The sequence below is a fragment of the Rhea pennata genome, chromosome 8, assembly GCF_028389875.1.
Source record: "Rhea pennata isolate bPtePen1 chromosome 8, bPtePen1.pri, whole genome shotgun sequence".
NCBI lineage: Eukaryota > Metazoa > Chordata > Aves > Rheiformes > Rheidae > Rhea > Rhea pennata.
Genome location: NC_084670.1, coordinates 3,467,360 through 3,480,046, shown reverse-complemented (window position 1 = coordinate 3,480,046; position 12,687 = coordinate 3,467,360). Strand labels below are relative to the sequence as shown.

Below are 12,687 nucleotides of genomic sequence, written 5' to 3'. Positions count from 1 at the left end.
AGAAAAAAGTCATAAAAATCTAAATTAAAAGTTTGTTATTAAAGTTAAGTTCTCTCTGAGGGAGAGATTTTTGAAGCTAAGAATGGACAATATAAATAATCTGATTTCAGGTGCTCACAAAATAATTAATATTTTTAGAAAATTAGTTATGCTTCAGCTGAGGAGAACCAAGCAGGAGAACACATGGGAATGTTTATGAAACATCAGTGATGCTTTCACGTTGGCTTAAGCCAGCAGAGCCATGAAATGTTTTTATCACTCTTCCAACCACTAATATGCCACAAGTCCTCATACAGGATTGTTTTCAGAATTAATCCCACCACACACCCTATTTTTTTTTAATATAGGTTTGTAATGCTTGCATGGAAATGTCACCACACTGAGAATCACCTACCTTTTTCTTTTCTTTAACATCATACAAAGCCAAACTTGCGAAAATGGGCTCAATTTCTATTTCAAATCTAGAAAGAAAGAAACATATGAATCAGTAGACTTCCATTTTGTAAAAAAAAAAAAAAAAAAAAAAAAATACAGAAAAAAAAATTCCCTCCTGGATAAGGAGATGCCTGACCACTGTTAAGCTGAGATATCATGAATAGTTGAGCTAACCTAAGGATTTGCTCCTGCTGAAAAGGGAGAATAAAGGGAAGCAAACTCTTAATCTTAGTTTAATAGACTTAGCTCCTCTAAGAGGAAACAATAACTACGTTAAGATGATGTCCTATGTGCTAATTTACAATGCTGACCTGTTGATATGGCTAAATTGTTCCTCTCAGCACTGCTGACCATGAAGTTCCTTTCTCTGGATAGTCAGGGATAGAGGGATAGTCATTCTGGATTTTTTTTTTCTTTTGGTCAGATAAAGCCAGTATCTCAGAAACTGTCCAAGAAAGGTATCACTTTTTCAAAGTAACATTTATCAGGGAAGTTTTAATGTAACTCAAGACATCACATAGTTCAATGGATATTTATCCCAGAGAGTCTTGAAAAATAGGCCTTTTAGTCAGTGTCGCTGTATCTCTGGCCTAATAACTAGTATTTATGCCAGCTGAAACAGTTACAAAAAAAAATGACCTAACAGAGCTAAGCTTATGTTTAGTTGTGTTTTCACCTTCAAAACCTGCCCCTAAACCACACTGAGCACAAACTGAAACCCCTTTCTCCTATCTGAACAGCCTCCTCAAGAAACTAATGTCTAACCCATGGTGGGATCTCCCACTACGTAGGACACACGCGTAACCCTGAGCTTTTCAGTCTAGAACTATTCCCATCAGTAGGGAGAGCAATATGCAGGAGAACAGGTATTTTTTCTAGGTTTGCAACATAGATTAAATGAATTTGACAAAGACCCTGCTTAGGTCATCTAAGCACTGCAGTAGCCTTTCTAATTTACCCACATTTCTCCCCAGATTGAAAAATCCCTGGGGAAGAGACTACATATTTCTGCTTGTGCCATTAAGATTGCCCAATCTTCCATGCTATTAAAATTATAAATACAGTTTCAGAGAATATTGTGGTACGCATACAAACACATAATTGGGTTGATTTGCTATAAATTTACAGATAGCAAGGGATGCCCAAGTAGCAGAAATCATTAATTTCTAGCATTTAACTTATTTATGCTAAAGATACCATTCTTTGGAGAAGAAGCTCAACTGCTACTGCATATTATGTTGTTCCAGTTCATAAAAGACTGCAAAATCCATTCATCTCTATGGCTGTATTAGGTCCTGGATTACTCTACCAGCAGGAGATATGTCCCACACATATATCTCAGTTATGAGCTGCAATGTAGTCTAACTGGAGCTCTCTAATAAGAAGGGTTGACCTAACTGAGGACACAGAAGATGAATACAGCAGTGTGGAAAATCAGTTTTGTACTTTATTTCTCCAAGGGAATAACAGTAAAATTTTACCTTGTGTTATTAGAGAAGAGTTATAGGCAATGAACCAGCTGCAGGTAACCCTACATTCAGGAGCTCCACTTCATTAAACTTGTTTAACAGGTTTCTATTCCTTCAGTTAATGCTTGCTAAGTATATAAAGTCTTCACTCTTAAAGGGACACAGTCAAGGTTGTTGAGCCTAAACTTTGGCAAACCTTCAGCTATCTTAGTTGTAAAGTATTGTCTTATGTTAGTCTTATGTTTTAAGGCTTAAAAATTTTTATTCTTCGCCCTCCACCTCCCTCACCTTAAACATCCTTGTTCCAGAGCCAGACTGACCAACTGCAGCACTCTGTACAAATACAATAAAGCCTGCGTGCTAGTAATATGGGAGAGTTACAGCTACAGACTAGCTGAAAATGAATACACAGAAAAGCAAAGGAAGATGAACACTTTCTATATAACGTCAGTATAAAGAAAAGTTTTCTCAAAGAGAAAACTATCTGATGCAAGTTGCATCAGTAACTCTGTACTCTGTAATTTATCCTTTGTAGAACTAACTCTAAGCCCAAGACCAATCAAATTTGCATTCTTTAAAATGAAAGAGCAGTAAACAAAGCAGTAAAGTTATTCCAGATGCATGTGGATATAATAACAGATTTAAACTCTCTTTTCCATAATGCAGTTGTCTGTTAGAGTGATACTCACTTAAGAGACAAACATTTCACCAGGAGTCTCTGGCCGAAATGTTCTTTGGGTACTTCAGGGACACTAAGTCGTTCTATAGGCTCCTCCTGAAATTTGTCACGCAACAGTAATTTAAAACACATGATATTTCCACAAACCACTAATACCATTAGGAAGCAAATTCATGTATCATTTTTTTTCCTACTACGACACTAGCACCAATTCAATCCAAGACTTAACAATGTGTTGCATTCACCTGCAACTATAAATGTGCTAAATTAAATCCCTTTAATTTTATCTACATTACAGAGGATTGAATAACTGTAAAGGAAAACAAGTCTTCAGAAAATAGTATCTATAGCAAGAGAACATGCTGAACAGCTTGTGACTCTGGCAAATTTGCTGAAGTTCTCAAGGAAATTAAACATAGATGATATTAACTCCTTTAAGTACATGGCAGATTGACAAATTTCACATTCTCTCTATCCCCCACTTTTTTTAATCCCACCCATATATATACACAAAAATACCTCATCTGGTGCTGGGTGTAGTGCAAAAAGCTCCTTATGCCTACTGGACTTTCTCTGATCTTCATTGTGGTGGTCAATCTCTTCATTCGGGGTTCGGTCTAGTAGGTTTGGAAGAAGGGCATCTGGAAGGGAGTTCTTCAGATCAAAAATACTGCAAGCCCAGCTGCCCCGGGGAGTATCGTCAATTGACATTGAACGCCGTTTAAGGTCATCCTGAGATTCAACGAATTAAAAGCAACTTAAAATGGGAAAGCGACTGCACTTTTAAAATATGGCTATAAATTAGGTTTTATGTAGCAAGGTTTTAAAGGCACATTACTTGTTCATCCTGGTAACTGTTGCCATCTGGAGCTTCATCAGACTCAAAAATCTGCTTGGGGAGCCCCTTTTGCCTCTCCTTCTGTTTGTCTAAGGTGTTGGGATTAAATCCTGTTCCCAGTTTGTGATATCTGAAAACAAAGTATTTAAAATGCATTTTAGCATCCTTTTTGACCCCCACCCCCAGAGGCAGAAATACAGAACAAAGCAAGTCTTATCAGCATGGTCCATCTTAAAGCATGAACTGTTCTCTGCAATGTATTTCCAGTCAGTCTCCACTGTACCTGCGTAATAGTCCAAAAACCAGTATCCCAGAATTGCAGTGTGACTTTGTTCAACTTTAAAGTAATGCTGAGTGATGTTAAAAGAAGCGTTATCAAGGCCCAACTGAGGCAGTCATAAAATATGACAACTGTGATGCAAGCTTAAAAGGGGCCAAAAATATAGGGATAGAAGGCCAATGGGTTTCACTGGAGTAAGAATGAAGTAGTGGCAGAAAACACTATCTTAAAAACCACAGTGCCAATTTCTGGTCTGACTGCATGAACTGCTGAGCACCTTTGGAAAATACTGACTGCCCAATCTCAACTAAAAATTTCCCAGAGCACCTTAATATGCTGAAGGACTAGGGCCTTCAGAGCATTCCAGGGCTTAAGAGTGCTTGCTAGTAAACAGTCTGTCTAGTGTTCCTGATGAGATCAAATCTTTTTGAGTCACTTATTTTTGGGTACCCAAATGGCACTATGTTTATATTTACATATACATATGCCCAGAGCTACAGAGAGCAGCTACTGTTCATATATACATCCTATATTTAGGCTGAATGAATGACCTAAGTCGGAGAGAGGACAGTATGATTAGCAGAGTCTCCCTGGAGTATGCGCTTGAAGACAATTCCTGAAGCAGTGTCACAGTCACTTCTAGAATTAAGTCGTTCAAATCCTGCCCTGTTACTGAAGCTACCACAGAAGGATGCACAGACATGGAAAAACCACGGACATGCTACTACTGAATAATAAAAGGGAGGAAGAAAAAAAGGAGTAAAGTATTTTTCTCACTAGGTTATAATTCCTGAGAGCTAAAAAATACGATGAGAATTTATCATCCAGCTGCACAGTCTTTACTGGTATCTGCCATTTGCACAGCATGCTGCAGATACTACCTTTCAATCACAGCTCCACTAACAGATGTAAATTCATTCTAAATCAGAATTGTGGCTTCAGAGATGCTTGTGATTATTGCTGCCATCAGTCTAGGCTACAAAAATTATGCTGTAATGTTGAAAAAAAGAACATTCTATTGCTTTTTCAGGCCAATGAAAAAAAATCATTTACCACTGACAATAAAATTATTCAATTGATAGTTCCATTTCCCCTGTCCCCCAGATTTGGGGCACAAATAAGCATAGAGAAAAATTAAAATAAAGATTATTTCCCCTGGGGTGGGGGAGAAAGAGGGATGACACATCAGAAGTCAACTTTTTCTAAGGCTAGAAGAGCTGGATTTAGTACCTCTAGAGCTAGTCAAAGCACTTGCAGCCAACCATCCAATAGGACTGATTCAGCAAAATCTGCTACCATCCCTTTTCAAGTATCAGATCACTGACATGCTATAGCATGAAAAACAATTCAACCCTTCCCAAGCAGGCTTCTGGGTTTTTCCTCCACTACAACAATAACCCCTTTATCCCTACCAAGTCCACTGCCACAATTTTATCCAAGTCAAACCTGCAGCGACTGTTGCTTCTGAAGGAAGCAGACAGCCCTTCACTGTAGCACTAAACATACTCTCCACTTGCTCAGGCAACTTTGACGTCTTTACCCGCATGTTTTGAAGACACACAACAAAACCTACAGCTGATCGGTATGGGGCAGAACGCCTTACTGTCTCCAACTAATCCTCCTTAATGCAAGAATCACAGTCAGATATTCTAGATACCAGAACACAATGAAAGTCACAGAGAAACTGAGAACTGTGCTGGGTAAGTGGTCACACTGTCCAAGCATACTGCATAGTCTAGACTCTGCCTACACAGGCTGGGAGTTAATAAAGCATCTTGCTTGCTTGCTTTCATTTCTTTTTGGTATGAGATTACAAACCATGTTTTTATTAGGTCATCTTAGCACTGCAAAGCGTATCTTCAGCATCCCATGAAGCGGTGGTTGGGACAACATTAAATCAATGAATTGTAGCAACCACCACAAGGGCAGAGCTGTAGCTGCATTCAAGTCATTTTTAGGTGATGCACATCACATGGATCACTTACTCCTTGACAGCAGTTCCTGAAGTCATCAGACTTTCAATCATCTGAGAGAGTGTACATTCAAAGTAAAGCTACTGAAACTTTCCTGCTAATCTGCAAAAATTAACCAATGCATATATGTTCTCTAAATAGATCAATCATTAAGTAAACGTTGTGATAGTTTAACAATCATTTCTGAAACGATGCACTTTCTCAGTGTCTCTTTGGGAACAAATGAATGCTGCTGAGGACATCCTAGACATCAGAAGCTTGCACCTGCATATGAACATTACATCTTTACAAAATTATTGGATCTTCTTTCTCATAAGAACTAAAAACTTATGGAAGGAAGAAAAAGAAACAAATTCTGGGAGTAATTTTACTTGTTTACATTCCCTAATCTCCAGATCATTCTAAAGGAGTTACTGCTGATTAAAATGGCCTCCATTTTCAAAAATTCCCCAAGGGATTTTGACATTTGTGAGATCTAATTTTCAAAACAGAAAGCATCACTTCAGCTAAACACAAAGCATTGTTTCAGCTGACCTGGGCAACTAAAAGCCATGGCACACGAAATCAGTAGCCAGGATAATAATTTCTGAGCTTTCTCACACCAGCTAGCCATCCCACGAAAATTTAAACCTGAAATCAAGATGATAAATATCACAGGGGAACTCACTTTCTGTTCACAATCGCCCAGTCTTCTGTGTAACTTCTTACACAATCTCTCACATGAGGGTCCATCTCACTGTTAAAAGAATAAGAACAAACGTCTTTAAAATCACAGATAACATACTGACATCTTAAACACAGAGACTTTTAACTTAAGACTGTGTTTACACTTTCAGGCATTTATGGAAAAAGATTTTAGACTTCTAAGATTCTGCAGCCACTCAAATCCAGAACAATTTGCTCCTTTGAGCAAGATGTTTCCCTGCTGCCTCCTACCTCTCTTCAGGTACAGCCGACACAAGAGTTCGACATTCTCGAGGGGTGTACACGACCTCAATGTCATCTGGAGGAAATTCAAGCAAGTCTCTCAAGGGGCCAGATTCCACCGCAATCGGGTGGGTAGTAAGGTAGTCTTCCAAATCAACTGGTTCCACTGCTTCTGTAAGTGGTACCTAGGAAAAGATAAGCAATGGAAAGGTCTTTAAATAAAAAGAAAATAAAGCAGAATATGATATGTGCATGTGATTTTTTTTTAATACAGTTCTTCTGCCTTTTTGAGGAAACTTGATCTAACCTCAGACTATAATTAAACGTGGTGGTGTTAGCTTTAAATAACACACAACATAAACTATTTTAAAATGTCTTATCTTCAACCTGATATCTCTGGATATTTATATTATACACACCACTATCGTTTCAAAAAATAAAATTTCATGTTTTCAAGAAATACATTAGTTTTCTTCAAAAGCAAATATTGCACTATTTTGCGTGTGTATCTCTTTTGACTTATTCTTACCATACCGCTGCACTGACCACAAAGGGAACCTTCATCCTCATTCAAGATGCAAAGCAATCTTTCACCCTTAGGCACAGTCCACAGACAGCAATCCAAAGCAAGGCCCAAGAATTCAGACAGCAAAAAAACTCTGAAGACTAATATTATTTTGAATTAAATGACTTCTCTTGGGAACACAAACACAATGTTTGTCCATCACCAGTACAAGTTTAACCACCTCTTCTCCCTGATATTAGGACCTCTAGCGTCATAACTCTAAAGATACTGGATGCTTAACATGCATATTTACTGGGCACAAAGCTGCTATACAAAGCACAAGGAATGACTAAACAACCGTATGTGACGGGAAGCACTAGATTTCACTGGAAGTGCTTTTCTCACCATACTGCAAAGAAGTGAGCTATTTTTAGATACATGACAAAAATTAACTGCATATACTGTGTGCATATTCATATTGCATAACCATGCACTTTATATACATGATGTATTTATGTATTTTCTATGAGAAAAGATTATTATACTACATTATTCTACAAGGCTGCATGTAAACACACATACACACACACACCAAGAAAATGAGACATTAAAAACTAGTTTTGAAAAACAAGTTTCTACAGCAACTGACAGATTTCCCAGAATTCCCTGGCACATCTCAGCAAGTCTGAATAGTTTAGTATTAGTCATAGACAGACATCAGAATTCAGTGATTTTTCTCTACTACTTCCTCTTTCCTGCCGCCCAGACCATTTCTATGGTACAGGGAACCACACCATGGCTTCTCTTCAGTTGGAGATGACTTTAAAAATAACACCTACTGTTGAAGTTTAATATGTGCTACTCAAAAAATTTGCTATTCCAATCCAAAAATTGTACTTTTTAAACTTCTCTTGCCAAAAAGTTCTGAAATTAATTAAATTCATTCAAAGAAAAAGACTTGGCTAACACAGAATGGGTATTGAAAGAATCTCTCATACTACAGTCAGCTTCAATAAATACTGTAGTTTTCTTAAAACACAGGAAGTCAAATCTTTGGCAAAAAAATGGGGTGACTCCAATAAAAATCAGTTGAGCTAGACCACATGACTTCACGGCATTAAGAATCTCAATGACAAAAAAAAAAAAAAAAAAAAAGAACATAACACTGAGTCTCTAGACTTTTTTTCTTTTTCTTTTTTTTTTTTTTTACCTAAATTAAAGAACAATATCTACATAGAAAAATTCACCATGGTCATCACCTATTTAACTCTGAACCCATAATCCTTTTTCCCCTTTCTAATCTTCAACTTAGGAAATGAACTGCAGGTATGTGATTTGCAGATTAATTTTGAAAATAAAAACAAAGTACTTTTAAATGATTTTGTTAGTGCAAAACTCGTATTAAGTAGAACTTGTCATTACTCTTTTCCACATAAGAATTAGAATGTCATCCCTCACTGTACCTCTTTTTCATATACAGACAGACCAGCTCCATATGGCACTATATAAATGACAAAACTTGCAGTAGTGAAGTATGACAGTTCATTACTGAGCAATTGCATATTTTTCAAAGACCAAAGAAGGGAAGAGCTGCTCTATAACACTACTGTTACATTGCATGCATATAATCTTTTTCTCCATTCTCTCAAAACACTTTATAATAGAACAAAAAGCATTTTAGAAAAGGAGACTTGTTGTAAATCAAAACAAAAATAACAAAATGCCTGGACAAAGGCCACAGAATTAATTGGTAGTTAATTACTAGCCCAGACCCCTGCAACCAGCAATGCTGCTTCCACATCAGATACTGAAAGCAAAGGCACTGGAAGAGGGACAGAAGCTTGCTGTACCCTCAGAAGATGAGTGAAGATTGTTTTTAAGCCACAATATTTTAAGGTTTATTTTTATTTTTCCTGCTAACCTCTCTTACCCTCTGCAGTTTCAAACACAATGCACCCTCCTTTTGCTGTGGTTGCCCAGCAAAACTGAACTGACCATGTAAGTATTACATTTCTAGCAGCACAAACTAATTTACCAATAAGCTGCCCCAGGCTAATAAAGAGGAACTTTTTCCTCATTTCCTCCTATCTTTCTAATCCCCTTATCCTGATAAACAAAAGAAGATTACAATGGTTACTAATGTATCTCTAAGTATTAACACAGAGTTCATGGGGACACAACACACCAGAACGTTCATTCAAACACATATTCCATGTAAGCCACACAGAGCAACTGAATGTAGGTGAAAAATGAAAGGGTGCAGTCCCGAATGCACCAGATTTCTGGCATTTTACATCTCAAATTTGACTTTTCCAACAACAATATTTAATATAGTTGACAAAAGAAAAACCAGTTGCACCAGCAAGAGGCTTGATCTCGAAAGGTGGGCAATGTTCATGGGGCTCCTTGGCACCCAACCTGTGCTCCAAGAAGTCCCAAGCCCTTCATACATCCCAGAATTAGGCCCAAGGTTCCACTTTACAGTTTTCCAGTTTGTCTCTTCAGATAACTATTGTACCATGAAGATGTAAACAAACATAAAAGTCAAACCCAGCAGCCTGTATTAGACTTGCCATCTGTGCAGCCAGAAATACTGTCTAGCATCTGGGTAAACAGGCCAAACATAAATTCATGGTTATGAAGAGGAACTACTTCATGTCAGACTATTGGCAGATAAAAGGCAAGCACATTATTTTAAGCTCTAGATGTTTGTGGGGGAAAAAAGTGATGAAAGAGGGGGAGGAAAAAAGGATGAACAAATGTATCAAAAAGGAAAATGAACACAAATGTTGTTCCAAAGTTTGAACTGAACCAACACAGAGCCTTTCACGGCATTCCCTGTTGATAGTTTAACTCTTCTTCTATCCTGTTTTGCACTTTTGCACCCCTCTGAAGTTCTGGGTTAGACCAGGAGCAAAAATACTATACAACAGGCTGTTCTCCTAGTATCTGCAGCCTGACCAAAGCACCAGTCATCTGAAGTTTTCATAGGAACAACACACTCAAAGAGTTCAACTAGTTCAGATAAAGACCAGGTTATCCAATTTAATCATCCAAGCCTTGTTGCTGACTGAGAAGAACAACCTGTTTTATCATCTCATCTCAGAGTCTCCAGACCTGGTTTATTTTTCCTAATGCCATCTGAAAGCAATGATGCACTCAGCAGCTGACTCCCACTGCTTATTAGGATTGTGACACTGTCTTGGTTTACAAAACCTTCATCCTTATTCTTGTGCATCATTCTGACATATGACTGAACTCCAGATAGATCGCAAGAACAGAGCAAACAAGTCCCACTTTTACTTGCATGTTGAAAGGCTTTCAAATCTGTTGCTGCAGAAACGCAGGGAACAAATAAAAAGTGATAAAGCAGTCCTCTTCCACACTACTGTCTGCTGACAGTTCAGAGACAAGGCTGCACCTTGCCAACCATATGCAATCACTGCTTTTCACAGCTTCCAGGAAATGCCATTTCAATTCAACCCGACAGTTCATAGAAAGGAACAGCAGACACTTCTTCCACACAAGCGCAACCAGTTTTTCTTCATCAAACTTCCAAAGGCACAAGAATGATTTTAGGCATGTATTTGCAAACTTTCAATCCACCATCAGGCTAATAAAACCTAATGGAGGAATACTGGAGTGTTAGCGTAAGAAGTTGCTGACAGCATATCTGCTTCTGCCAAGAGGAGTTTACTAAGGCCCTCCGGAAACTGAAGCTGTACACAAGCTTTGATCATCCTCACAGCTAGGATTACGAAACAGTTTAAATTAATGGCAGAGGTATGCTAAAAATATGCAAAGGAAAGCTCTTAGAATCACTACTACTAATAATCAACTGATTTAAAAAAAAAAAAAAAAGAATGACCTGTAATTAAAGATCATTTTTTGGACAATCCCTCAGATCATTCCCTGACAGAGTCTTCGTTCAACTTCTGTCCCTGGGGTCAGACACTGCCACCTCATTTCCAGCAACTACTATGCTGGGGCTATTAAAATTAATAGGGAGAAAGGGGCAGCTCAGTGTGAGCAAGACGGGCATAACCAGCTCCCTAGCCAACGTAAACATCAAATACAACGTACAGGTGAGCTGCTCATACAAACAAATCACACAAGGCTCTCTCTTTCAGATGTAGACAGTCACCGCAAATCAAAGACATCACTCGCAAGTAATGACTCTACATATGCTCTTAACATGACCACAGACATACTTCTTCAGCTCTACCAAGACACCACCCTGATTGACCTGATTGACATAGGGTACTTAGCAACACAGATTTCCACCTGTGGAAAGTGTGTTGTAGTTACAGCTCTTGGTACTTGTATTACAAAGCCCTATTTCAAAGGTTTATAACTCACGGAACAGGGACAGTCAAGCTTTCTTCTTTAAGGCAGTGTTATTCTTCACTGTTATATTCCCTTAAAAGCTTGAAAATAAAGTTTCGTTTCCTATTGACTTTCTCCTTTTCTGGATAGCAAACATTGTATTTTGCTGTTGTTTTAGTGCTCTGCTAGACAAAATGCGTTTCCTTCCCATTTATTTCCTTCCTTGAGCACCCGCATCATCATTCTCAGTTACAAAAGAAGCATCTGCACAAATCTGGCGGCAGGACCGTGAACTCCTGCTAGAGGAAGGAGCGTAACTCCACAGAGGGTAACACAAGTTCCTGTTTGCCTTAGCCATGAATCTCATCCACAGACCGTAAGGGCAATGGTTAACAGAGGGAAAGCTGCACACATGTACCATTCTGTTGGGATCATGACCAAGTCAACCCCACCAGAGGAAAAACCTAACGCACAGGACGGGGTTGTATTAAACCTGCTCTGTTTCAGTGCTCTCCAGAACAAAGATGAATGAAATCAGGTCCTGCTGTGCGCAGAACAGGTTCCCCTCCAACAAGCAGGATTTCCAGAGCACCCCAGTGATCGCAGGGTTTGCCAGCCTGCAGGGCTGGCCACAGCTGACAGGAAAACCAGGAGCCACCCTGCACAGACGGCGGCCGAGCAATCAGAAGCGCGTGAAGGCGAGGTAACTCTGCAGACAGTTGGGATGCCTTGCTAACAGTGGTAGTGGTGGGCTCTAAACAGACAGGGGGGACAGCAGACAATCTACCTTCCCTAGATGCACTTTTCTGTCCTGCTCAAGAAAAGGTATTAAATTAGCATACAGTTTAATTAGCCATCATTATGTGCCCTTGCCTGAACAATCTCTGCCTCTAGTTTGTTGCCTTACTGAGCCAAATACCTCTAGGCTAATATCAAAACATTAGAGGTCTGTTGTCCTAGGCCCTGTTAAGGTGTCTGGTGAGGGACAGCAGTAGGAACTTGTACGGGGTGGGGGTGGGGGGGAGAAGGACAATTATCGTCCCCATCTCACAGATATAGACTGAAGCACAAAAAAAAAAAACTCAGGGAGCAAAAACCCACTTGTGTTCAGGCAAGTCCTGCATAGATCACTGCTGTGTGCCCTGATGGCCACTGGCATCCTGAGTTTCACCTGAAGGACTTTAAACCGCACTTTCCCTACACAAACAGCTGGGCAGAGGGGAGATTTCTAGATCCTGCTCCAGCAGTTTGTTGC

At 39.0% G+C, this 12,687-nt stretch overlaps 1 protein-coding gene across 10 annotated transcripts in view; it reads right to left on the bottom strand.

Annotated features, from left to right (window-relative positions):
• The window catches only part of DOCK7 (dedicator of cytokinesis 7), a 109,557-nt gene that overhangs the window by 77,476 nt on the left and 19,394 nt on the right, over positions 1-12,687 (bottom strand). For all 10 annotated transcript variants that reach the window (XM_062581982.1, XM_062581980.1, XM_062581981.1 and 7 more), the window contains exons 3-8: positions 6,611-6,786; positions 6,342-6,410; positions 3,422-3,551; positions 3,103-3,315; positions 2,594-2,679; positions 395-461 (exon numbers count right to left, since the gene is read on the bottom strand). In XM_062581982.1, coding sequence (XP_062437966.1) covers positions 395-461; positions 2,594-2,679; positions 3,103-3,315; positions 3,422-3,551; positions 6,342-6,410; positions 6,611-6,786 — 741 coding nt within the window. The remainder of the gene's footprint in view (positions 1-394; positions 462-2,593; positions 2,680-3,102; positions 3,316-3,421; positions 3,552-6,341; positions 6,411-6,610; positions 6,787-12,687) is intronic.